This window comes from Onthophagus taurus, chromosome 6 (assembly GCF_036711975.1).
Source record: "Onthophagus taurus isolate NC chromosome 6, IU_Otau_3.0, whole genome shotgun sequence".
Taxonomy (NCBI): domain Eukaryota; kingdom Metazoa; phylum Arthropoda; class Insecta; order Coleoptera; family Scarabaeidae; genus Onthophagus; species Onthophagus taurus.
Genome location: NC_091971.1, coordinates 5,928,214 through 5,953,739, shown reverse-complemented (window position 1 = coordinate 5,953,739; position 25,526 = coordinate 5,928,214). Strand labels below are relative to the sequence as shown.

The 25,526-nt window shown below is 31.1% G+C and overlaps 2 protein-coding genes and 1 long non-coding RNA gene across 8 annotated transcripts in view; 1 reads left to right on the top strand and 2 right to left on the bottom strand.

The window, feature by feature from the left end:
• LOC111428046 (Z band alternatively spliced PDZ-motif protein 52) overlaps positions 1 to 19,739 on the bottom strand; it is a 20,388-nt gene extending 649 nt beyond the window's left edge. The window contains exons 1-15 of one of the 5 annotated variants that reach the window (XM_023063447.2): positions 19,206 to 19,739; positions 10,147 to 10,298; positions 9,865 to 10,042; positions 9,676 to 9,809; positions 9,522 to 9,622; positions 8,864 to 9,008; positions 7,813 to 7,899; positions 7,657 to 7,758; positions 5,994 to 6,102; positions 5,671 to 5,880; positions 5,389 to 5,536; positions 1,533 to 4,785; positions 441 to 627; positions 266 to 386; positions 3 to 118 (exon numbers count right to left, since the gene is read on the bottom strand). In XM_023063447.2, coding sequence (XP_022919215.2) covers positions 3 to 118; positions 266 to 386; positions 441 to 627; positions 1,533 to 4,785; positions 5,389 to 5,536; positions 5,671 to 5,880; positions 5,994 to 6,102; positions 7,657 to 7,758; positions 7,813 to 7,899; positions 8,864 to 9,008; positions 9,522 to 9,622; positions 9,676 to 9,809; positions 9,865 to 10,042; positions 10,147 to 10,298; positions 19,206 to 19,310 — 5,148 coding nt within the window. In that variant the 5' untranslated portion in view covers positions 19,311 to 19,739. Of the gene's footprint in view, positions 1 to 2; positions 119 to 265; positions 387 to 440; positions 628 to 1,532; positions 4,786 to 5,388; positions 5,537 to 5,670; positions 5,881 to 5,993; positions 6,103 to 7,656; positions 7,759 to 7,812; positions 7,900 to 8,465; positions 8,680 to 8,863; positions 9,009 to 9,521; positions 9,623 to 9,675; positions 9,810 to 9,864; positions 10,043 to 10,146; positions 10,299 to 19,205 lie in introns of all 5 variants that reach the window. The other 4 variants (XM_023063448.2, XM_023063446.2, XM_023063450.2 and 1 more) reach the window with 4 other exon arrangements.
• Positions 6,969 to 14,036, top strand: LOC111428050 (uncharacterized). Of its 2 annotated transcripts, XR_002708032.2 has the most exons (3): positions 6,977 to 7,230; positions 7,293 to 7,456; positions 13,365 to 14,036. It is a non-coding gene; the product is annotated as an uncharacterized lncRNA (long non-coding RNA). The 2 variants fall into 2 exon arrangements; XR_011640505.1 differs by lacking the exon at positions 13,365 to 14,036 and having other exon boundaries at positions 6,969 to 7,230; positions 7,293 to 7,484.
• On the bottom strand, positions 19,334 to 25,526 carry LOC111427881 (uncharacterized MFS-type transporter C09D4.1-like). The gene is made up of 8 exons (XM_023063238.2): positions 25,263 to 25,526; positions 24,067 to 24,333; positions 23,790 to 24,014; positions 23,598 to 23,736; positions 23,336 to 23,547; positions 23,176 to 23,279; positions 23,013 to 23,120; positions 19,334 to 22,958 (listed from the first exon to the last, which is right to left on the bottom strand). Exons 2-8 carry the CDS (start codon positions 24,307 to 24,309, stop codon positions 22,667 to 22,669), a joined length of 1,323 nt encoding a protein of 440 aa, XP_022919006.1. The 5' UTR covers positions 24,310 to 24,333; positions 25,263 to 25,526; the 3' UTR covers positions 19,334 to 22,666.

The following is a 25,526-nucleotide window of genomic DNA, read 5'->3' as shown; positions in this document are numbered from 1 at the left end:
ACAGTGCAATTAAAGCACTGGCTATGATAGTTATTATTCAAAGCCTCCACCCAACGATCTCCAGCTTCGACGGGGAATCCGCATGCGAAACATTTCGTCGTGAACATTTCGTTCCAATCTAAAAGGAAAAGAAAACGACAATAAACGCAGTGCTTCGATAAAACTTTATGGAATCGCGTGATACTAAAATATTTTGATTCACAAAAGAGTGATACCTAATTTAGGATACGATATCGATTTCAAGATGTGTAGTAAAAATATTTACCGTTTTCACAGTAGGGTTGACCATCTTCCAAGAAAAACGGGGAATTTCCGAATAATTTTCCGCAATATGAGCAATTAAAGCATTCTGGATGGAAATTTTTTCCAATGGCTTTCAAACAATCCTAATACAAAAAAATGTTACAATAAAAGCGATTAAATGTTATAAAACAACTTACTCCTTTTACTTTGGTTCCACATTTCGAACAATTTGGAGCTAAATACTGCTCGAAACAGTACTCGCAATACAATTGTCCTTGTTCTTCAATAAATCCGATATCAGCGAGTGGTCTTTTGCAATTTTGTGATGTACAAACGAAGTGATCTGGACACCAGATTTTACCCAAAGCTGTTATGAATGGCCCCCTTAAAAAAATTATGTATTTTGTAATTTTTTTTAGCTTCTTTAATTATTTTAAGTAAATTTAAGAGTTCTTGGGTATGGAATTTTATCACCTAAAAATGAATTTAGAACCATAGCCAACACATTAAAATACAAAAACTCTCACATTTACTTAGATTTAAATAACTCAACTCTAATTAAACATCAAGCAATAATAAATCATCACAAAAAAATCATACCTTTCAATTTCCGTGTTACAAACACAACAAATAGGCTCTAAATTTTGATTATTCTCAACCGATCGTGTTATTGCGGAATTATTCAAGCTCTTTTCTACCTGATTTGTCGATTTATTTGATTTATCAATGCCGTTATTTCCGTCTTGACTTATAATTCTCGAAAAATTAATATTCCCATTATTGTATTCTTTTTCGAAACATTGTTCCGTTGTTTCGTTTTTATTACTTTCATTTTTAAAATCATCATTTGTATTTTCAACTTTACTTTTCAACAAATTTTGAAGCACAAAAGAAGCTCCGTTTGCATGATTCTCTTTTAAATTATGATTCGAATCGTTTTGTTTCATCGCATTATTTTGAACTAAATTTATTTCGTCGTTTTCTGCTTCGTTTATTATGTCAACAATTGGTGGAGTTGGAACTTTACTACTCGCTATTATGTGTTGTCTGATGTTCAATGTGCTCAATTTTGGAGCTTTCGAAGAAACTGGAGATTGTGGTCCAGATATTGATCCATTTTGATTTCCGTTCGTTACTTCCGGGTTAGTTTTAACATGCTCTGTTATTTCTTTAACTAAAAACAACAACGCAAAAACTCAAAAATAAAATAAAAAACATCAAATTAATTTGTTAAAAATTAAAAATAAAAAATAATACGATGCAACACAAATCCGTTTGTTTTATTCTACCTGATTTGATTGTGGCAATGACCACAAACAGCAATTCTAGCTCCAACTAAACCGCCAACATTGAGAACTCCGCGACCTCTTTTCGGGGAGAACCCAACGGCTCCGGCTTGTTTTCCACCTCCAACACCTGCATTATTAGGTTTGGGTACATTGGATACATTCGCACTGGCACCACAAAGGGGTACGTTTTTGTTTGTTAGAGCTTGTTGGGATTTGTTCGGTTGGGCTGTTGCCGCGGAAATTGGAGTTTTTGGAACGGATGTTCTCGTTGGAGGAGCTGGTGGTTGAACGGGAGGGGGTTGAGTCTGACCTTTTTGAAGAAAAGGGGAATAAATCGGTTGAGGATTCGTCACTCGCATTCCTTGAACTCCAGGTGGATTCACTTCCGGGTTTTTTACTTGACGGAAAGGGGGTTGCGTTGATGGCTTTAAAGTTTGTTTGGTTGCTTCTAAAGAAGCTTGTTTAGATTGTTGTTGTTGTTGTAAAGCGGAGGAAGCTTTTTCAAATTGACTGTTATATGACGATGATTGTTTTGAGCATTGCATAGAACGTTGTTGTACTGTTTGTACAGATTCTTGTACTATTTCTTCAACAGTTTGTTGAACCGATTGCTGCATTTTTTGCTGCATTGATTGTTGCATTGACTGTTGGGATCTTTGAGAGGATTGTGCCATTTGTTGAACAGATTTTTGAGAAGATTGTTGTCCCATTTGTTGAATAGATTGTTGTCCAATTTGTTGAACAGATTTTTGGGATTGTTGTCCACATTTTTGTCCACATTCTTGACTAGATTTTTCTTCTTGTTTTTTTTGGCAAACTTTTAAAGTACAACTAGCAGAATCCTCAACTTTTCCTTGAGTTTCATAAGCACTTTTTTTATGACATTCAACTTCTTTAACTGAACTCTTACGAAGAGGTACATCAAAACTAACGTGTTGAGTGACGGTTCTTGTATCAGCATCGGAAACTCTCCCATCAATTTTTTCTCTATACTGAGGAATATAAGTTGAAATATTTTTAACAGCTTCACCTTTCATATGATCTTCTTTAGTAAACTTGGGAATAACACCTTGTTTAAGTGGGTTTGGAGGGGGTCCGGCCGCTGGTGATCTGGGTCTCGGTGACATTCTTCCGAATGGCGATGGAGCACGATCTGGACAAGGACTTGGGGAGCGTGAAATTGCGGGGCTTTTAGGATCGAAAACGTTAACTTCGGGTACAGGCATTTCTGTGTAAACAAGATTTGCTTGGTAATAAGGAAGTGTTGATGGTGGTTTGTTGATCATACTCGGCGTTAAAGATCCCGGTCTTGGTGAAAATGATGTTTTTGGCGGTCGTTCATCATCGATGGTTTGGAAGGACATTGCGGGAACGTTAGGATTTGTTTGTCCCGGTTGGATTGTCGTGACCGGTTTGGTAACAACTTGAGGTTCTCGATAAGTTGGCAAAGGTTTCGGAGTGTATTGATACGAACTTGGCTTTACATTCGGATTCCTTCCATCCGATTGTTGTTTATTTTGATCGTTTGGCAAGAGTTTCTTTATATTTTTATGATGAGGCAACTCGAGAGTTTCGTCGTAATTTAAAGACATTTGATATTGGGGGATATATTCCCTTTTTTGCAACAAACTCGACAATTCCATGGGCTTTTTCAAAACCGTTTCTTCAGTTTGCTTTTCAATCTTTTTTTCCTTGGAAATGGATTTTTGGCAAGAAGAGCATTTAGTTTCTTCGCTTTTTTCTTGGACTTTTTGAACGGATTCAGTCGTTTCCTCTAAATGGGCTTGTTCGATTATTTGCGAAGAAATCTCGCTTTTTATTTCTGAGTAATCGGCGTGGTACTCATATGAAGCTTTTAATTCATCCGAAATTGGAGGAAAATGCATTTGAGGGGTTACTCTATCATCGTTAACAGCTTCAAATTTTTCTAAACGAGTTGTGTTGGTTCTCGTGCCAACGTAGGGTTTTGGTAAAGCGGTTTCGTTGTGAGATGACCTCCTCATCATTTCTTGTTGTGATTGTTTCATTTTTTTAATCTCTTCTTGTTTAATATCGGTTTGTTCAACGATTTCTTTAGTCACCGACGTGGTGATTTCGCCTACAAATGGGGAATATGGACGATCTGAAGCTGTTGTTAAAGCGCTTACCATCGACATCCATTGAGTTGGCTTTGGTAAATCTTTCATAATGGGATCTTCGGTGGTTTTCTTTTTTGTAACTAAAGGTGGTGGGTTTGTTGGGGTCCAAGGTCTTTCTGGGGCAATTCTTAAAGCTGAAATAAACGCCGAATCTTGTTGGGGGATTGATTCTTTTCTTTCTGGCTTTGGAGGTGGAACGTATGGTCTTTCCGGCGGTAAATAGGGTTGTGTTTCTTCGGGTAAAGGAATCGATTGTGAATGGGTCGAGACGGGTTGAAACGGTTCTTTGGGCGCTGTTACTAAGGCTGATCCTAAAGCGGTCGTTGTTTTTTTCACGGGAATTTCGGTAAAGAAGTCTTTGGATTCTTTAATTTTTCCGGGGTTATTAATTGTTACTGAAACTCCGGTTATAATCGGTGAACCAAATCGTTTTGGTTCGACACAAACACTTTTCGATTTTTGGAAATCATTGGGTCTCTTTAAATCTCTCATTGGGCAACTCGCGCAGAGTTCGCCGGTTGTTGCGTTGCAACAAGAATTCGTGCAGACACAAACTCGGGTTAAAACACGAGGATCTGTGTTACTCCTCGGCCGATTTTGACCTAAAGGTTGTGTTTGCACTTCAACTTTCGGCAAGATATCTGCATCAATCGGCGGAATCGGAGGTGGAGATTGCGGTCTTTGTTTTGTTAAAGACTCAACCAACATTTGAGTCTCCGCTGCGCTCTCAATGGTTTCAACCGCAACCCTTCTATCCACAATACTCGTCACTTCCGCCGAACACAACGACATTCTTTGTTCCATATTAACGTCTTCCTCCTCTTCTGTTAACAAACTCTCACTGTATGTTGTTGTTTCTTCTCGCACAGTTTCTTCTTTGTATACAATTTCTTCGGTGGTCTGATTTTGATTCTGGGATGATAAATTTAGCGAGGAATAAATAGGTTTAGGAAGCGGTGGTTGGATTATTTGTGGATCTGGGGGTAAATAAGGAGGAGTTGGTGGTCGTAAATGACTCGGTGGTGGAAAATATAAAGGAGTCGCTGTTGGAGTGTCAGACTCTTCGGGATCGGGAGGTGGGGGCCAAATAACGTTATGAAGGGATCGTCCCTTTTCTATAGGGAGTTTTTAGTTCCGCAAAAACACCACAACACAATAAAACAAATCAAAAACATTTTATGTTAATTAAAACGTGTGGTGTATTAACGAGGATTAAAAAAAAATAATAAAATTTTTAATTAAGCAAAAAGGAAAATGAGATTTTTAAATACATAGTAAATGATCAGTATAACTTGGTTGTTTTGTTCTTTCTGTGCGATTAGAAGCGGGTGGGATTAAAAATATTTAGATTTCTAAACAAAAATTTCGATAAAATTTAAATTTAAACAAAAATAAATTAAAAATTCAAACAAAAAATTTAATTAAAATTAAAAAAATGTTATTCTGAAGCAACAAGGGAAAACGGTCTCGGTTTGGCATTGAAGGATTTTGAATCTGAAACATAACAGTAAAAAGTTTTTCTCGTTTACAAGTTATACTATCATTTGCTAAAAAAAAGGCCAAAATAGCTATCATAAGCTTCATTATTTTTGCTACCTTTAAAGGGCGCACCAGGTTTAATCGAAGAAAATCTACCTAATAAAGTAAATACACTAATTTAAAAAGTTTAAATCTACTTATTTTTTTATTTCCATCAAAATTAATAAAATTAAGCTTACCCGATGATGGGACAGAAGGTGCAGGTGATGAAAATGGCACAGAAACTGGTGAAGCTTTCGGTAAAGTTGAATAACCAACGTTTGTCGGTGGTGATAACGGTGCTGAAACGCTGGAGAATGGACGCGGACTAGAAAAGTTAGTCCCCGACTGTAAAAAACAATCAACCACACAAGATTAATTTTAAATACAAGGTGACCACGTGTAACAAACAAATTAAATTTCAATTAGCAAATCACAAAGCCAACATTTAGAAATAAGACGTTTTTCCCCACCGTTTTTACCTTTGACATATAAGCACTGAAAGATATTGGACCTTCGTTCTTAATCGGATCGTATTTGGTGCCAAACAATGACGGCCGTTTTCGTTGATCATCCTTCTTTTGATGGCCAGAATCCACAGTTGTGATATCACTTTGAAACGTTTCAGATGTATTCACATTTGCAATCGTTTCATTGTTATTTGGGGTGCTTGATAAATCCTCAACTGATTGCTGGAATTTTAGTTGTTAGTCAAAAAAAACACACACATGCTGAGACGGCTGTTAGAATTTAGCCATGCTTTAATAACAACAAATTAATTTATAAGTTTAACATATTTACTTACTGAAAATGGTAAAGCTGTTTGATTTTGATTTGGTGATAATGGAGCCGTCGATGATGGTAGTCGATTTTTAGCTAACGATGATGCTAATGCAGGTGGAATTGTTCCACCACTGAAAATTACAAAAAAGATTTAATATCTACTGTGTTATTCCAGTACTAATTTGAATTAATTATTAATTATGAAGAGATATGTTTTTGTATTTAACACTCCGGTTTAGAAATGCACAAGTTTTATTTAAAACATTATTAATTCTATCTTAAATAATTAGATTGAGATAAAACTTTGTTAAATTTCTTAAATTTAAATTTATCCATTTTGTATCGACCAATCAGAGTTAATGTCTCTGACATTCATACATAACCTAAAACAAACATTTATATTTTTGAATCATACATTATTATTCAAATTATATTCGTTTTAATTACTTTTAACATAATTTAGCCAATATCCTCTTTCTTTTTGTTATTTATTATTGTTTTAATTAAATAAATAAATAATTTATTAAACACACATTTAAAGAAGTTGTTTACAAAAAAAAGTCAAGGTCATAAATCCCTTTTCAAAATAACCTCCAAAAATTTATTGTACGAATAAAATACGGATTGCAAAATTAATAAAATTTTAAATACAATTAGTTTTATTTTTCTTTTTTTTTAGATTATATTATAATTAAACTTTAATAAATTATAAATTTATATTAATAATTAATTGTTGAATTATGTTAATTGACACATAGATGGCGTATTAATTAAGATTATGCATTAAATAATTCTTTTATTATTCGAATAAAGTAGCCGATTGCAAAATTAATAACATTTTAAATATAATTTGGTTTCATTTTTCAATATAATTAAACTTTAATAAATCCTAAATTTATCTTTATAATTAATTGTTAAATTGTGTTAATTGAAAGATAGATGGCGCATTAATAAATGTTATGAAGGAAACTAATCGTTGTCATGGTAACGCGTCTTTCATTCTTGTTTTTGTGTAACTGTCAATTTTCGAACAACAAAAAGGTAAAATTTTTCGTGTTTAATAAATAAAATATATAAAAATGTTACATACATTCAAGCACTTGCCAAAAATTCAACAGTTTATGTTAAAATTAGGATGTAGCCGAGGCAATGATTGGGGAATAATTAGATACACAATTGAATATGGTATTCTAAATCTAACAAGCACGGAAATTCCTCAGCAATACCGTGGAAAGGGGCATTCTTATGTACTTGCAGAGGTTTCCATCCCGTGATAAGCGTCTATTTAAATCTAATAATTTAATTTCTTATTTTGTTTTAGAAAACATTTGATTATATCATCGAACAACAGTGGAGAATGAAATTAACGTGTGCATTTCTTCAAGATTTTTTTAAGAAGAACTGCGACAAGTACCATCCTTATGTACTTGAACATCCTTGGAAGTTTAGAGCTTAAGATCTGAATAAAACAACATTAGTCATTTGGTAATATTAAAATAATTTTGATAACAAATTTTCTTTTTAATTGTAGAAAAATGAGATAATAAGTGTAAAAAAGTTTGATTTAGGATTTTTAATATTCTCCTGAAGTTTAACAATATTATTTAAATACTTTGTATGCAGTAAATGTGAAGTTAATTTAAATTAATTATTAGTTTGCAAATTAAATTTAAATAAAAACTTACGGTTTAATTGTAACAGGAACTTCATTTTGACTTGGAGGATTACTTCTTGCAGCCAATTTAGCATGAACATCACAATATAACTTATTATTTATATTGTAATACCTAAAACAAATTATGTTATAAAAATTATTTTTAAATGAAAAGCAAAATCCTTACCCAACATTTTTAAGTGAAGTCCCACACGTGGCACATTTAAAACATTCCACGTGGAGATTTTTGTCCTTGATCCGTACGAAAACTCCGCTGCAAATTATTTTCAATTAAAGCGAATTGTTAAATAAGTGCAATATTGTTACAATTTATGAAATGAGCAAACGCCTCCACCGATTCAACTCGAGCTCCGTCGTTTTTCAATCATTAATCATTGAGTGAGTTGCAGATAAATTGCTAAGATTAAATTTGAACGGAGACAGGAAGTTTCCTGCTGCGAAATCCAATTGTTAAATACCAGAAAGAATTAAAAAGAAACCGATAAAAACGTTTGCTCAAAATGGATAATTAAAAAAAGTAAACAACATCAATAACATTCAGACTAGAAAGAAACGAAACGAGACAGATTGAAAATAAACGCAAGACATAATAAATAATCGTGCAGTTCGTAATTTTTAAGGGTTTTCATAAAGATTTTCATTTCTTTTTTTTAACCAGCATCAAAAAAACAGGTAGATATAAGTACTGGTCGTGCTGACATTTAAATTATTAAAAAAAAAGCTGTAAGAAGACATTCATCTAACTCAAAAGATGTTTTTTTTTTCTAAAAAAGAAAAAGAAGTGACACCAAAAAAGTTATCAATTAAACAGTTTCTTACACGATCAATCGGGCGCATTCACTGCAAACAGTCATACTTTGATCTGTCGCAACGTTAGCACCTGTTGTTGTACTAGTAGCAGAAGTAGTTGTAGGATTATTTTCCAAACCTTGTCTGCTGCAAGATCTTTCACTGATTGGCGTTACAGATCTTGGTGTAACCGGAAAACCTCCGATAGCGTGCGAAAGACTAGCGTAATACGATTGACGACTTACTGAATCATTTATTTTTGTTCATGAAAAAAAGAAAAAAGAAAGAAACCAAAATCAAATAATTCGTTTTTATTCAAATTAAATTAATAAATTCGTTTCGATTTTTGTAGTCAAATACCATTCATTCCAAAAATTGGCCGCCCTATTAAAAAAAAACTGAAAAAGCGCTGACATCTCGATACTTACGTTACCAAACGTTCGCATTCTGCACAAATATTTTGTCCAGGTGGTAATTGAGGTGTTGGAGGCGTCGGTTTCGTTTCTGGTGCTGTAACATGTCTTAGACCGACTACGCTCGATAACGGAGCTGTGACAACACCTGAGTCCGGTTCTGTGTGAATATCCCAAGAAATTTCGATGTTGATGATCGTGTTAAATTTGTATGATTAATGACAAAAGAAAATGTTTTTGCGGTTTTTAAGATTTAAAACATTTAATTTAATCAATGGCAAATCTATCTTGGTCGAATCGCTATCTCAAGAATTAATTTCCATAAACATCATTGTTATGAACTTATTAATTCAAGCTTCCATAAACATTAATGTGTGGGTAATTAATGCTGATCGGCCAAAATAAATTTACCAAGCTGTAGCTTAAATCCGGTTTGTTTTAAAGTTTTACAAAGAGAATTTTGGGAAGAAGGTTTTGTGCCAATTTAAATAAACCCGAACGTTACAAAAAAAAATCGTTTGGCACAATTTACCTTTACGAATATAAACAATTCTAATTTAAAGACTCATTGAAATCTTAGCCCCAAGAAATCTTAAAAACTGCATATATCACCAAATAATAATCGAAAAGTTTCAAATATGTATAAAATTATGAAATCTTTTTTAATATCTACCTGATTCTTGTTGTTTAGGTTCTTTGTCGGCTTCTTGAACCATCCGAAACACTTCGCTGTTTGAGGCATCGTAATTTTTCTCGTTCTTTTTGAAGTTAACTCTATAAAATTGATTATTAAAATTATAATTGAGATTAAAAGAAAAAAATGTTACCCTAAAACACCAGTTGATAAAACCTCCGCTTGTGCTGATAAAGTTTCCGCGATACTTTGTTCCGAATAAAGCCCCAAAGGTGTGTTATATTGTTTATTGACAAATTTTGGACCACCATTTACGGTTCCATTTACCTAAAAAAAATGTAACTTAAAAATATTAAGTAAAAATCTCAATTAATTAATTTACTTGTGAATTAAATGGTTTTGCGGAAACGTTATGACCAGTTCCAATAGCACCGATTGAAGATTGGGGATTAGCTGCTAAAGAAGTTTTGGTAACCGGAGAATAATTATTGCTAGCTGGTTGTGGTTTGGGTACACTCGGTGTGGTCGGAATTACGCTTGGTTTCCAAGTGGATCCACCTCTAAAAATCGAATACAAATAGCGTCATTGAAACTTAACCAATCAAATTGGACGAATGAAGGAATTTATTGGAACGGATTCAAAAAAAGCTGGGTAGAAGGTTACCTTTGGACGGTGATTTCGAAAGCTGGTCCAGCTCTAATGATGACATCTTGTGCATCTTTGTGGCGCATGCTGAATACGTCTACGTTGTTGATTTTTATCACTGAATCGCCGGCTTGAAGACCTGCTTTTTCAGCTGGGGATCCATAATTTACCTTTAAAATAAATATAAATTGATAATTTTACAAATCATTATTTTATTGAATATAAGATAATTTATAAAGAAGGACATGTATATCAAATCCAGGTAAAATCGTTCCTTTTGATCATATATTTATTTAATGTCGCTTTATTTTGAACATATTTTTTGACAATAAGTTTTATTTATCTATTTATCAAAATGTCAACTTCGTTAACTTTGAATTTAAAACTAATAACATCGACGATAAAATTATTAAAAGATTACGATCAAGTAAAATGTCAAACGCCCACGGAGTTTTTAGAAGCTCTGAATACGCAGAAAGAAATCTCCGAAGATGTTGTAAAGTTTTTCCTATTATTATCGAAACACAAAAGCTTCCTTGATGATATATCGGAAAAGATATGCGTAGAATACGAATTAAAAAAAGCTAACGATTGGCCGTTAAAAGTGTGTATTGCGCTGATAATTTTCTTTTTGTACAGAAAAAACGTTGAGGATATCAAAAAGATTTTTAAAGCGATGAATAATTCGTTTGCTTACAAAACGATCGAGTTTTTCTTTTATGAAGAAAATTCAATTTTTATTGCGAAAATTGGTTGTACGTATTTTGACCACCAATATGTTTTGGAAAATATTGTAAGACCTTTAATGCACAAAAACGAATTGCTTCAAGATTTTTATGATAACATTTTTGATTATTACAAGAAGCGAAGGCCGGTTTATCCAATAGAAACCAAAAAGGTTCATACTAAATTTAATGTTGTAAAGAAATCTGTGGAAGTTCCTGAAAACGTTCCAAAACAATTAGATTATAAATTAACACCAACACGAATTCCAATATCAACTTATTTCCCTTCGAAGAAAACATTGCTTAAAATAAATGAAGCTAAAGATAAAAATTGGGAGGATGCTTTAAAGTTATATGAAGAAGCTAAAAATTGTCCATTAAAAGTAGCTCAATACAAACCAAAAATTTTTGAAGAAGAAAAAATTAGCAGAAAACCAATCCCCGTTAAACCAATCCCAAAATTTAATGAAGTCAAAATAAAAAAGACAACAACAACTTTATTAAGAGAGGCTGCTTATTTAGCCAAAGAGAAAGAAGTCGAATTAAAAAAATTAAACGATTTGTTAAACGGTGGTTCTACAGATTTTAATATCGAAGCTATCGAGGAAGAAATTCGCAAAGAAAGAGAACAACAAAATCTTCAAGATGTCGAAAGAAAACATCTCGAAGGTTTATTAACATTCGAAGAAGCCGTTTTAGCTAAAAAAAAGATTATACAAATAAATCAAGAGAAAATGGAACAATTCAAAAAAGAACGATTAGAATTAATTCAAGAATTATTAAAATGGAGACTTGACGAACAAGAAAAAATAAAACAACTCGTTGAAAAATCGCAAAACATCGAAAAAGCGGCCAAAGAAGCGACTGAAAAAGTAATCAACGAAAAACAAGCTACAGTTCGTTTAATGGACTACGAAGCAAAAATAGTCAAAGAAGATTTACAAAAAAAACGCGAAGAGGAGTTGCAAAAAAAAATTAGTGCCATTCAAGACATTAGAGTTTTGCATCAACTTAAGATGGCACAAGTTAAAGAAGAGTTCGATCCGACGGATTGCCCAAATTTGGGTTTATTATGCGAAATGTCTTTGGCCGAGTTACAAGAACGATTGAAGTTGATGAAAATACAGATGCGCGAAGATCTCGAAGATAAGAAAACAGTTATTTTGGAGGAGAAAAAGAAACGATCTCAATTTATCGATAGCGTAAAGGAATTCGTAGAACAATCTCGAAATTGTAAAGTTCCGAAAATTGTGCCAACAACCGCTCCGCCCAAAGTGTTAAACACGCCAGAAATATCTGCGTTGCGTGAAAAGTTACATCAAGTTAGAAAAATAAATAAAAGTCTTATTTAATATTATTATTTTTATAACAAAAAAAAAAAATTTATAATTAATTTTTGTATTATAAATCATCACAATGTATATTATATAAAAATATTTGTTTTAACCTTTCAGTATTTAGGCGTTCGTCTCTTAAGACGGCTAAACCCGAATGTTTCTAATTCTAGATCTAGTTTTAGATTAATAAAAAAAAATACAAAAACGTGACGCTGAATAATAGCTAAAACTAGAACTAATACTAAACCTAGAACTAGAAAGTTTCGGGTTTAGCCGTCTTAAGAGATTTCTTGTTTTAGTTTTAACTCAATGAAAAATATACAACATTAAACTAGAACTAACACTAGAACTAGAAACATTGGGGTTTAGCCGTCTTAAGAGACGTATGGCTAAACCCAAATGATTCTAGCTCTAGGTCTAATGTTAGTTCTACATAGTAACAGTGCTAGAATAAAACTAGAACTAACACTAGACCTAGAATTAGAAACAACTTACTAGTTCTAGGTCCAGTGTTAGTTCTAATTTTAATTCCTGTACAGTACTAGACCAAGAACTAGAATCATTCGGGTTTAGCCGTCTTAAGAGACGTATGGCTAAACCCAAATGATTCTAGTTCTAGATCTAATGTTAGTTCTAGTGACAGTGCAAGTGTAAAACTAGAAGTAACACTATACCTAGAACTAGAATCATTCGGGTTTAGCCGTCTTTAGAGATGTGCGGCTAAACCCGAATGTTTCTAGTTTTAGGTCTAGTGTTAGTTCTAGTTTTGGTTCAATAAAAATATACAACAACGTGTCGCTAAATAACAGCTAAAACTCGAGGATTCTCGTCAGATCACACATGATTATTACACATTTCTAGTAAAACGAGGTTCATCAACGAACAGAATGTTAGTTAAGAAGTCTGAAGTACTTATCTGTTACTAAAACCATTCGTTACAATTATTAGACGATTATATACATAAAAGCGCAGTGATGCCAACTGTAAATTTTACTAACATACAATTTAGAATGCACCCTAAAAGTACCGATAAACATTTTAAGATTATTTTTTGACTTTATAGTGTAATAAATTAAAAACGGCTTTCTTTATTATTAAAAAATGATTGAATATTACTTCTTTTTTAAAGATCGCTTTAAAAAACGGTTTACATTTTATAAAAGCTTATTTTTAGCCCATCTCCACACAGAGCTAAAGGAATTTTGTTTACGTCGGTGGGCGAAACGAAAAAGAAGAATTACCTCTCTACGGACGACTGCTTCTCTTGCGCGATTTGCAACGTTAATCGTCGACGTCCCAAAACTCTTTCCCCTCCAAAGAAAAAATAAAAAGAATTCAATAAAAGTAAAAAAAAGTCCGGATAAAAGTGCGAAGAAGATTGGTGTTGGCGAGTGTCATTTGAGACGACGGCGAATTTTAAAATACCAACATCGAAATAGTTTTCGGTGCCAAAAAACAGCGTCCGTTCTTCTTGGCACATCTTCGATACAGATTGTTACGCAAAAAAAGTCTTGCGATGACGATCGAAATGACGCAATAGTTTTTTCTGACGATTTACAAAATCTAAATTGAAAACGTTAACGTAACTGTAAACGTAAATTTTATATTTAAATTGGGTGTGTTTGTAAAACGGATATAGGATTTATGTTGTTTGATTATCGCTTGAAAAAAATGTTTTATCTTTTAGATATAGTGAATAAACTTAGAGGTTTTAAGAATCGAAAATTTTCCTGTTTACTTTAAATTCTCTTATTTTTACATTTTCATAAAGTTACAGTGAGGAAAATTAACTCTTTGAGCTCTTTTCTAGAGATTTAAAAAAATTTATTGTTACAAAAACCAACCCAACCTAAGTTGATATATGTATTAATTAAAATAAAACAATTTAATTAAAATGTCATCAAAAAAGCAGGTTGAGTTTAAATTCTCCAATCTTAATTAAGCAAAAAAAGAAAAAATTAATAAACCTTGTTATTCCATTTAATAATTGTTTTGTTAAAAATAAAAGAAGAAATATATGTAATGAAAATGTATGGTCATTTATCAACTTCTCAGTATCTTTTGGGTACGGTAATTGGCGACGGTCATTGTTGTAGAACAAGGGGGCCAAACTCCGGGGGAAGGACGTCCTCCCGTGTCTGTGCTCGATAAATCTTCCAGCATTCCCAAGGTACTTGGGTTAATGTCGACCGGTAATACAGCGATTCCAAACAAAAACCTTGCAGAATCCACTTTTTCAAGAGGCTTCATTAAAAATTTGGTTAAATTTTTTGTTTATTTCAACAATTTCTGAATAAAATACAATTTTAATATTATCAAAACAAATTAAATGCGGCGATTCATAAACGTTTCTATAAAGTTGGAAGTTTTAGAATCGCTGCTTTTTTTTCTTTCAAGAACTCGCCACAGCACCAAGCATCGGACAAGGATATCGTCCTCATCGCAATCCGCTAATAAAGGAGATTATTGTCTGACGGATATCCTGCGTCTCTGAGCACGGATGCGGCGCGTTTCTTCTCTTTAAAAAAATACATCGCCTCTTTAAGAAGAAGTTTAAGAGAGAATTTCTTGATTTCCTTGCTCGATACTGTTGACCTTTTCACTTTCAATGGAAATAAGAAAAGAATAAAAAGTTAAAAATTTCATCTAAATTGAAAATAAATCAAATAAATAATGGGATTTAATTATTTTCTTGTTATTTAAGACGTCGCGACGCAAAATCCGCAATGTCCGTCGTCAGTGCACACGGCTCTTGTCTGCACCCGTGTAATTATTAATAGCATACTTAGTCCAGACCCGTTCCTGCTTGGATTATGCGAGGTTAACGAAGAAGAAGAAGCTGGTGTCTATAAAGTTGATTCAAAACTACAAAAAGGTTACAAAAGAAAATTTAGTTTTTGAATTTCTCAAAATGGCTTCAAGCCAAAAAATTTTAGAGTAATAATAATAACTTGTGTAATTGCCAAAACATACCGAAAAACTTTCTAAATTATACAACTTTCTTTATTTACAAAGATTACTGAGATGTTCCTAATGTTTTATTCAATACCTTTCTTTTTTTGGTGTTTTAAAAAAACAAATTCTTAAAAAAACACAAAACGGAAATGGCCTGGAAATAAACAAAGGTTTTGTCTTTGTGGCTATTGTTAAAATGAACCTATAATCTATATCACCAACCCATTAAGAAATGTGGTGCACGTGTAACAACGTATATCACGCGATAACGTTTCATTGTCATTTTATGAAACCTTGTTGTAAAGAGAACGAGAGTTTTATTTTACCTTAACGCGAAATATTGAAATTTGTTTATCATTATATTGTTCAATGATTTTATGAAACCTTAAACAAAGAAGAAATTGTTTTATCCATTACGTGATTAATCCATAAGAAATAAAAACCCGTACTTTTATCCACTTGAGTAAATTTAATGGAGGTTATAAGATAAGGAATGATTTATACCCCGCTTCTAAAATAAACAGAAGTTGTAGGTAAAAAATTTTTTTTATAAATAGCTTAATGATGGGTTGGGTTGGGTTGGCATTGAGTAAGTTCTTGACGATTTAATAGTGAAATGAGATGAATCAGAGTTAAATTTCTCGAATTCTTCGGAGAAAGTGGAACAAGAGTTCTTATGCAATCACAAATTTCTTTCAGTCAACAAAAACAAATATGACACTTAGTAATCTCATAAGCTGATAGAAATAAATTAATTTTATTAATTATTTAGCAACAATAACCTTTTCCATGAAAAGCTGTAATTCCAGTAAAAACTTTTTTTTTAATTTTTACATTAAATCATGTTAAATGATAACAAAATAAAATAAAATTAGTGGTTTAGTTCTTGTTCGTACTTGATTAACCAACCACAAAACCATCAAAGCGTAATCGTAAACGATTACTACCACCACTATACAGTTTCAATCTTCTTGAAAAGGTCCTTGACTCATTTAAAGCGATTTAACTTTACGATCGGGCCAAAGGAAATTATTCTTCAAATATTATCGTAACCTTAACGTTAAAAAAAAATATTTCCAATAAGTATAAACGTAAAAAGGACACGGATTCTCTTTTGAAACGTGACTCAAGACCGCTTTTAAATTCTAGAAACTTATCGGGTTCGGGTTTCTTGACCGTATTTTCTCGGTATTTACTAGTAAAATTCGCTGACCGATGTTTTGGTTTGTTTTTAAGTGTTTGGACATTCTTTCTCGGTTAATAGAACAAATCGACAAAAAAAATGAGTCACCGAAATGAATTAGTTTTAAAAAAAAATTCTTTAAAAGTTAATCTTTTTCTTTGTTGGGGAAAATCGTCATAAATTTTTTGTTTTATTTGTTTTAGGAATAAAATTTTTAAGAAGATTATCTTTAATTAATACTCAACGATGACACACTCTTTTAGAAGGTTTTTCTTTGTTAAGAAATGAACGACGAAAGAGGAACGTGCCTGTTTATGGCACGTGAACGATTCCCGGTAGGATCGGGTCTTCTTTCTTCATATGAAACCATTGAGAAGAAGAAACCGTGAGTCACCTGATACTAAGACTCAGATGAAGAAGATGCTCGGGGATCATCCGTTAGGTTCTCTTGAATTGATGATGAAGCGTGTGTGAGTGTGTTATGTGTCAACGAATCTTAATGAATTCTTCTCTTAGTAGACGCTAAATAAAGCAAAAAAGAAATATTTTTCGCTCGTCCATTTCTTAATACATACAAAACGAATATTTATATCATTTAATTTAATTTTTTAATCGAAATATGAATTTTAAAATTCATCTTTAAAAGATTTTAGATAAATAAAACTATGAATTTTAAAGAGAGATCTTGTCGAACGGATGAGGATTCTTATCTTTGAAACCGTTCTAAACGTTTCATCTTCATCTTGGAAAGTTAATATTTATCGTGTAAATAGAAATGGTTATGGGTGTTTTTCTCACCTATTTTAAAATTAAATAAAATATAGTGATAACTCTTTAATTTATACATCATTTGATATAGCAAGTAATTATTTTGTATAAATAATTTAATACCTTTAGTGAAATTGTTTACGGCAAAACCGGAATTTTTCTGGTTCTAGGTCTACTGTTAGTTCTATTTTTTGTTCAATAAAAATATACCACAATCTAACGCTAAATAACAATTAAAACTAGAACTAACACTAGACCTAGAAACATTCGGGTTTAGCCGTGCGTCTCTTAAGACGAAAAACTCAGAGTTATCATAAGGACATCACCTTTTCCAAGCAAAACTGGTCCTTTGCAAAAGTACCCAATACCTGTACTATTACGCTATGTTGCATTTTATGTGGGTAGTGCATAGTAGATTCGTAATTATAGTTATTGCATTCATATATTGCGAATTATATAAAATTCCTGGTATAGTTATAATATCTATTAGATTCGATTTTGACATTTCTTCCTGTTGTGTATTTAAGTGAGGTTATCTCTATATTGACGTTTGTTGCCTATTACCAACCCCTCAAAAACAAATATTTTAACTAATAAATTGATGTTTATTAGGCAAAAATATTTATTTCATGTTAAAAATTTATGTTTAAAAAGGTTTAGCTTATAAATTACCCTCATAGTAGTTGTAACTTATCGTAAGCTTAATTATACACATAACTTAATTATGGTCTTATTTTTGATTGGCAGTTTCACATAACCTCACTTATTATTTGCTGAAAATTGCTTCATAACTCATTCGTAAAACATAACTTTTAAAGGATAGCTTGTTTTATATAAAACTTAAACACTTACAACCGATTTAAAAACATAAACACCACATTATTTGTATTTCTTCATTGCAGTCCATAACCTCATTCGCATTACCAAAGATTTACTCAAAAACTGAAATAAATCATCATCGATAATGATTCCGCATCATCTCAGGGAAAGTTTCAAAGAATAAGTTAAATAATTTCACTTTCGTTTTTATTTTTATCCATCAACAAGGTTAAAATCGATCCTTTTTTTCGCAGTTGCCAAACTTAAAAAAAATGTTTCCCCTTAAGCTTTGCCAACACAAAAAATATCAAATTTTTATAACAAAAACTAATAAAATTTGTAATATTAATAAATAATTGCGAAGAATTGTCAAAAATACAATAATATTTAATAATAAAATTATTTTTTAAGATTAATTAGTGTTTATGTTTAATTAATTACTAATTTAATTTAATTAAATATTTAATTTCAATATATTTTAATAAATATTTTCATGATAACTCTTATCTTTTGGTGTTTGATGTAACGGAATCAACCAATACAGCCACACGCCGACATTTGGAAGTTGTTTATTTCACTTTGATAACAATTTCATTAGATATTTGATAAATTCTTTCCTTCCAATCAATTAATTAATATCTACGAAGTAATTAAAAATGAAATTTCGGCGTGTAAGCACTTCAAAGCAATTTCTTTGCATTGAATATGATTTTTTAATTGGTTAATTTGATAACATCAAAATTCTTTTTGCAATAATTTCGTCGAGTTTCAATCATGACCATGAAGATTCCGTTCGTATAATAAACAATTTAAAATTAAAATTAACCTTGTTTTCTTTTTAACTCAACCGTAAAAAAAATAATAAATTGCGTGTGCATTTAAAAATGTTATCTAAAGAATTTTTATGATGCATTTTTCTTCAATGTTTATTAATAAAATTGTTTATTAAATTCAATTTTGTTTCTTCATTATTTGTTTTTGCAAAAATAGTTTTTAAGACGTCCCGGATAAAAGTGGTGTCATTTTTTTTAAAGATCCGTGTTCCGCAGAGTAGAAGTAGCCTCGTCTCTAACTCCACCGAGACTCTATTTTTACCGTGCGATTTTGCACAACTTATTTTTAAAGCATCTCGGGTTCCAGTTCGTCCAGCTTATGTAAGCAACGCACGCCAAATAACTTCGCCCCCTTCGTAAAAAAAATTTCGCAATCCCCAATAAAACCGCGCGAATGAAATTAAAATTAACCACCAAGTTTCTTATTTAAATTTTTTATTAAACCATAAAAACTTACCTTTTGGATGATTAAAGGTGTACCAAAATCCTTGCCACCTTGAATTCTAAACCCCAAACTAGGCGCTTCGCCCTTATTTAATAACACATTAACCAGTTGAGCCATAACTATATCTTTTTCTTATTTTCTTACAATAAAATTATATTACAAAAAAATATAAACACTTAAGAATCCACGTTTATTCGAAACTTTTTTCTTGTTGTTGTGGTCGAAAACGAGTTGATCTTTTCTCGTTACTCGCTTTTTCACTCTCGGGGACTTTGTATTGAAATGAGCCAAGTTTGAAATTGAGCAGGAGTCCGCGGTAACTCGCCGGTTAAGTCCGAAGCGGTAGTGGGGCAAAAGCCGCGCTTTATTTATAGAATAGTGAATAATATTTGTATTTTTCGCTCGCCTCTGGTGGTTTTCGTTCGTTGGTCCGTTTGGGTTTGAGAAGATGCGTGTATTTCGATAGGCGCGGGTGGATCAATTTTTAATTCAACCTTTTTCAAACTGGACAACATCCCTCCTTTTCTTTTTCACATCTTTTTCTCTCCTTTCAGTAGTTGAGATTCTCTGATCTCGTTTTCTTATGTGGGTCAGTTTAATGATGTCCTTCGAATTTAATACTGATAGTTACTAAAAATAACAATTTACAACTTATATTTATACGAATTCCTACATTATGTTTCAAAATAAATTATTTTTATACATTTTTAATATAAAATATACTAATAATAAACCATTATTAATCTTATTTATTAACTAATAACTTGAATATGATTCAACGATAATTCGGATACAAAACATAGTATTATGCAACCAAAGTTACAATTTTTGATAAAACGTGCATAATTATTACATTTGAGGTGTGATCATGTTATTAATGCAATATACAACCTTTTCTTCAATGTATAAACATTTTCTCCTAGCATTTTTAGTTTTTTAATTATAATAAAAATCTGTCAAAAACCTGGAAATCTGTCAATTTAGAGATTTTGACATTTTAAGCTTTATAACTAAAAATGCGAAATAGTTACAAAGAAATCATTCGTGGATAATGATTTTGCGCTTAATTATAAAGAATTTTTATTAACATCATTTCCATGAACAGTTTTTAATTTTTGAGTTGTTAAATGCCTCAAATTTGAAATGTTGGGGATTTTAAACCCTCTAGGTTTCTAAATGTCATAGTTGGGTTATAATCGTTTGCGAATAATGTTTTGTAGGTTCATTACCAACAATTTTCACCCATAACATTTTTTCGTAGCATTTTTAGTTTTTGAGTTTTTGGAGTTATAATAAAAATGTGTCAAAAACGTCAGCTACAGTGTTGCCAACAGGCCGGTTTTCATCCGAACCTTTATTAATTTATCTCTCTGCTTCTGGATTAGCTGCAGCTATAAGCTTCATGACTTTCTTCTCTTAGGTTGGAGGTTCACCATTTTTGCAATTTTCGCCGATTAAGTTTTAAAAATTCGTATAAAATCCAGTTCTTGGAATATGAGTATGAAAATTTCCCAAAGTGTTAATAAAAGTGTCTTCTTTCGAATGAACCAATCCGTTTTAAAAAATAGCTTTTAGTTTTTGAGAAAACAATATTTGAAGTTTTGATAAAATTTTCGATGTTGCAATTTTCATCGATAACTTTCAAAATTCGCTATAAAATTCATTTCTTGAAGGATCGTTATGGAAATATCACCAATTATTAATTAAAGTATCCTCTTTTTAATGCAAAAATCCGTTTTGAAAAATCACTTTTAGTTCTTGAGAAATAAATTTTTGAAATAATCGACAATTTTTTCGAATTTTGCAATTTTCGCCGATTAACTTTTAAAATTTCGTGTAAAATCCATTTCTTGGAATATGAGTATGAAAATTTCCCAAAGTGTTAATAAAAGTGTCTTCTTTCGAATGAACCAATCCGTTTTAAAAAATAGCTTTTAGTTTTTGAGAAAACAATATTTGAACTTTTGATAAAATTTTCGATGTTGCAATTTTCATCGATAACTTTCAAAATTCGCTATAAAATTCATTTCTTGAAGGATTCTTGTGGAAATGTCACCAATTATTAATTAAAGTATCCTCTTTTTAATGCAAAAATCCGTTTTGAAAAATCACTTTTAGTTCTTGAGAAATAAATTTTTGAAATAATCGACAATTTTTTCGAATTTTGCAATTTTCGCCGATTAACTTTTAAAATTTCGTGTAAAATCCATTTCTTGGAATATGAGTATGAAAATTTCCCAAAGTGTTAATAAAAGTGTCTTCTTTCCAATGAACCAATCCGTTTTGAAAAATAGCTTTTAGTTTTTGAGAAAACAATATTTGAAGTTTTGATAAAATTTTCGATGTTGCAATTTTCATCGATAACTTTCAAAATTCGCTATAAAATTAATTTCTTGAAGGATCTTTGTGGAAATATCACCAGTTATTAATTAAAGTATCCTCTTTTTAATGCAAAAATCCGTTTTGAAAAATCACTTTTAGTTCTTGAGAAATAAATTTTTGAAATAATCGACAATTTTTTCGAATTTTTCAATTTCCGCCGATTAAGTTTTAAAAATTCGTATAAAATCTAGTTCTTAGAATATGAGTATGAAAATTTCCCAAAGTGTTAATAAAAGTGTCTTCTTTCGAATGAACCAATCCGTTTTAAAAAATAGCTTTTAGTTTTTGAGAAAACAATATTTGAAGTTTTGATAAAATTTTCGATGTTGCAATTTTCATCGATAACTTTCAAAATTCGCTATAAAATTCATTTCTTGAAGAATCCTTGTGGAAATATCACCAATTATTAATTAAAGTATCCTCTTTTTAATGCAACAAGCCGTTTTGAAAAATCGCTTTTACTTTTTGAGAAATAAATTTTTGAAATAATCGACAATTTTTTTCGAATTTTGCAATTTCCGCCGGTTAAATTTTAAAAATTCGTATAAAATCCATTTCTTGGAATATGAGTATGAACATTTCTCAAAGTGTTAATAAGAGTGTCCTCTTTGCAATGAACCAACACGTTTTGAAAAATAACTTTTACTTTTTGAGAAAACAATATTTGAAGTTATGATAAAACTTTCAATGTTGCAATTTTCATCCATAACTTTCAAAATTCGCTATAAAATTAATTTCTAAAGGATTCTCGTGGAAATATCGCCAATTATTAATTAAAGTATCCTCTTTTTAGAGTTACTTCGTGAGTTAAATCAGCATTAAAAAAGTTCATTTTGTATCTTGGATCCAAATAAGTTGACATATCTTATCAGCATTCTTATTAATTTAATTCTTATTCAAATATCGCAATCACTATCCGTTCCACCACTAGTAAAAATATATTATTTTTTTAAAAAAGTTGTCACAAAATATATCAGATCAATTTTATTAATACTCTTGTTCAATATTAACGAAGAAAAGTTAATATAGTCTTAATACTTATTTAATATAAAATGAATAAATTAATAGGTGTAATAATTAAAGATTTTTGATTAAGGAGGAATTTGTACATCGGTAGTTTGTTTATTATGAGCTGCTTGTCTTCGTAAATCAGATGAAATAAATGCAACAAAAACACATCCAATGACCAAGATCATGGACATAATTCCATTTGCCCACACATCATCTAAACTATAAAAAATCTCGGAATAGCTGGATGTTAAAATGATCCCAAAGACTTGAGCAGCAGCGTTTAGTAATCCTGCCGATGTTCCTTCAGGTTCTGGATAAGTTAATTCTGATGCTAATTCGAAACCAACAGGCAAAAGACCAGTCATAAAAAATCTATAAAATAAAATGTTAAGGAAATAAAGTTAAGATTGAAAAAAAATGTTTTACCCTAAAAGTGCTGACGTTATATAAACAATTATTATTCCAATTTCTAAAGTAAACGTAAAAATAATCATCGCTATTAAAGATAAGATATAAACAGCTAAAGTTGTTTCCCTAAAAAAATAAAATGTTTAAGAATAAATAAGAAAATAATAAATTTTGTTGTTACTTGTATTTTCTGGTTTTATCTAAAACAACTCCACAAAGAACGGATCCTAACATCCCAGCAAAAACTATAAGAACACCAATTTGACCAGCATCGGTTCCGTTATCCTTAAAAATTTAATACTTTAAATGTTTTTATTAAAAAAAATATAATTAAATCTTACCGGATAATACCTCAAAATGATTTGATTTAAAAGTGTTGAAATGGCATAAAAAATCCCTACGTTAATACCATAACTTAAAAGTAATAAAACAAAATTTCGATTTAAAGCTAAAGCAATTAAAGAAGTTTTAAACTCTTTAAAGTTAGTCTTGCTTTCGGTTTCCTTTAATGCTTCGGCCATTGAAGGCGGTGTTGGAGGAGTATCTTTAAAAACTAAATAAAAAAAGAAAAATAATAAAGTTTGAAATGTTCTTTGTACTCACAGAAAATGACACAAATAGTGATTAGAGACGAAAAAATTGCTGTTCCTATAAAAAGAGTGTACAATCCTGTTGTGATTTCATCGATTGATTCATCGGGAACAACCCAAGGTGGTATTAAAAACCCTATGGCTACGCCTAACTACATAAAAAATTAATAAAAATAATATTTTGGTTATAATATTTTGTGTTTACTTGATTTCCAAAAACTCCTATACTACAAGCTGAGGAGACTTGAGTTGGTCCAAACCAAACGGCCGCTAACCGTGCCGGAACCGATAAAACACAAACTTGTGAAAGGGCAACGATGCTCTGCCCCAAAAACGTGACCCAAAATAAATCTTCTCTCACCGATCCAACTTTAACCCAAGCTCCAATCGTTGTTCCAATTGTACCTATTATCACGATTTTTCTTAAACCCTATGAAAATAATTTATTAATAATTTATAAATTATTTTTTTGATATACTTACGAATTTATCCAGCATCATACTTGCTGGAAACACGAACGGGATATAAAGGATCATAAAAATCATCGAAGTCCAATCGACAGCGGCCGAAGACACCCCGTAAAATTCGACGATAATGTTCGCAATAATCGAGTATTGAATCCATTGTAATGAATTCGATGCGGAGTAAATTGCGAAAAGACCTAAGATTAACCAACGAATTTTATAGGTTTTACAATCATCATCGGATGATGGCTTCGTAACCATTTCGATTCGATTAATTTAATTAATCTTAAAAATAAATGCATTAAAAGAATTATATTATGTGATGAAAATTAGGGATTTAGATAAATTGGAGAGGAAATGTATAATTAATATCCTTAATTTGGAATTCGAATCTTAAATAGAGGGCTAATTAACGGATACATTTTCAAATTAAAGCCAACAAATTTACTTTGAATTGAAACCCAATCCTATTAAGCCTTCGAATTGGCTTCCACATTAACCCAAACCCAATCAATCAAATATTAAAGACTAAATGCCACATACACATTTTGAATATATTTATAATGTACTCGAATTACTAGTGGTGCGATTTAATCATCTTCGATGACGTCAACAGAAATTTTTAACAAATTGATTATAAATAAAAAATTAAAAAAATTTATACAAATAAATTGGTGATTATATCGGCGGATGTTGATTAAAGGAAGATTTAAGAAGATAAAATTGTCTAAGTTTTATAAGATAACAACATTATCTTGTTTAATCACAAAAGCCCGCTTAATTTTTGGATTATTAAGTAATTATTGCATATTAGGACAAATTTAAGGATCGATTTGAAACCGTTTTTGTAAGTTATTAAAGTTATAATTTAAAAAAATAAGTCTATGCTTCAATTATTTCAAGCACATTAGTAGCATAGAAAAAACCCATCTAATGTACACAATAACACATACTATTATATATTCTAAACATTTTTAAAATGCACTTTGTAGTTATTACTTACAATGGTATATGAAGCAATGTTTGTGACGTTAAATTAAACCTTAACAAAGCAGGTTTGAATAATTTTTTTTACAACGGTGAATTTAACAAGAATTTGATAAATCTATGACTAAAGAAATCGTAATTTTGATAATTACATTACTAATTTTATAATCATTAATATTTCAAGTTATTAACTTTTCATAAATTTACTAATTAGATATTGTACTTACAAATATTTATTTAATTAATATAATTTTTCCACCTCAATTTATTTTCACTAAAAACCGTTTACTTTTTAAATGAAATCTAACGACACAAACACATTGAGCAATGAAATGAGACTCCTGAAATATATGTAACTGGACAAGTGTTCGTTTCAAGATGCGCATGGTTTTTTTAACCCAAATTCGCTTATCAACAAGTATAAAATAATACTATTAATAATTGTGATATATGGTTAAAAAAGAGATTATCTTTTGCATTGTTAGATTTAT

Excerpts from the sequence above, each read along its gene's own strand:
- LOC111427881 (XM_023063238.2), bottom strand. The coding sequence starts at position 24,309 with ATGGTTACGAAGCCATCATCCGATGATGATTGTAAAACCTATAAAATT. Across the intron at positions 23,280-23,335 it reads TCATTTTGAGGTATTATCCG|GATAACGGAACCGATGCTGG; the intron begins GTAAGATTTAAT and ends TAAATTTTTAAG. Across the intron at positions 23,121-23,175 it reads GATAAAACCAGAAAATACAA|GGAAACAACTTTAGCTGTTT; the intron begins GTAACAACAAAA and ends TTATTTTTTTAG.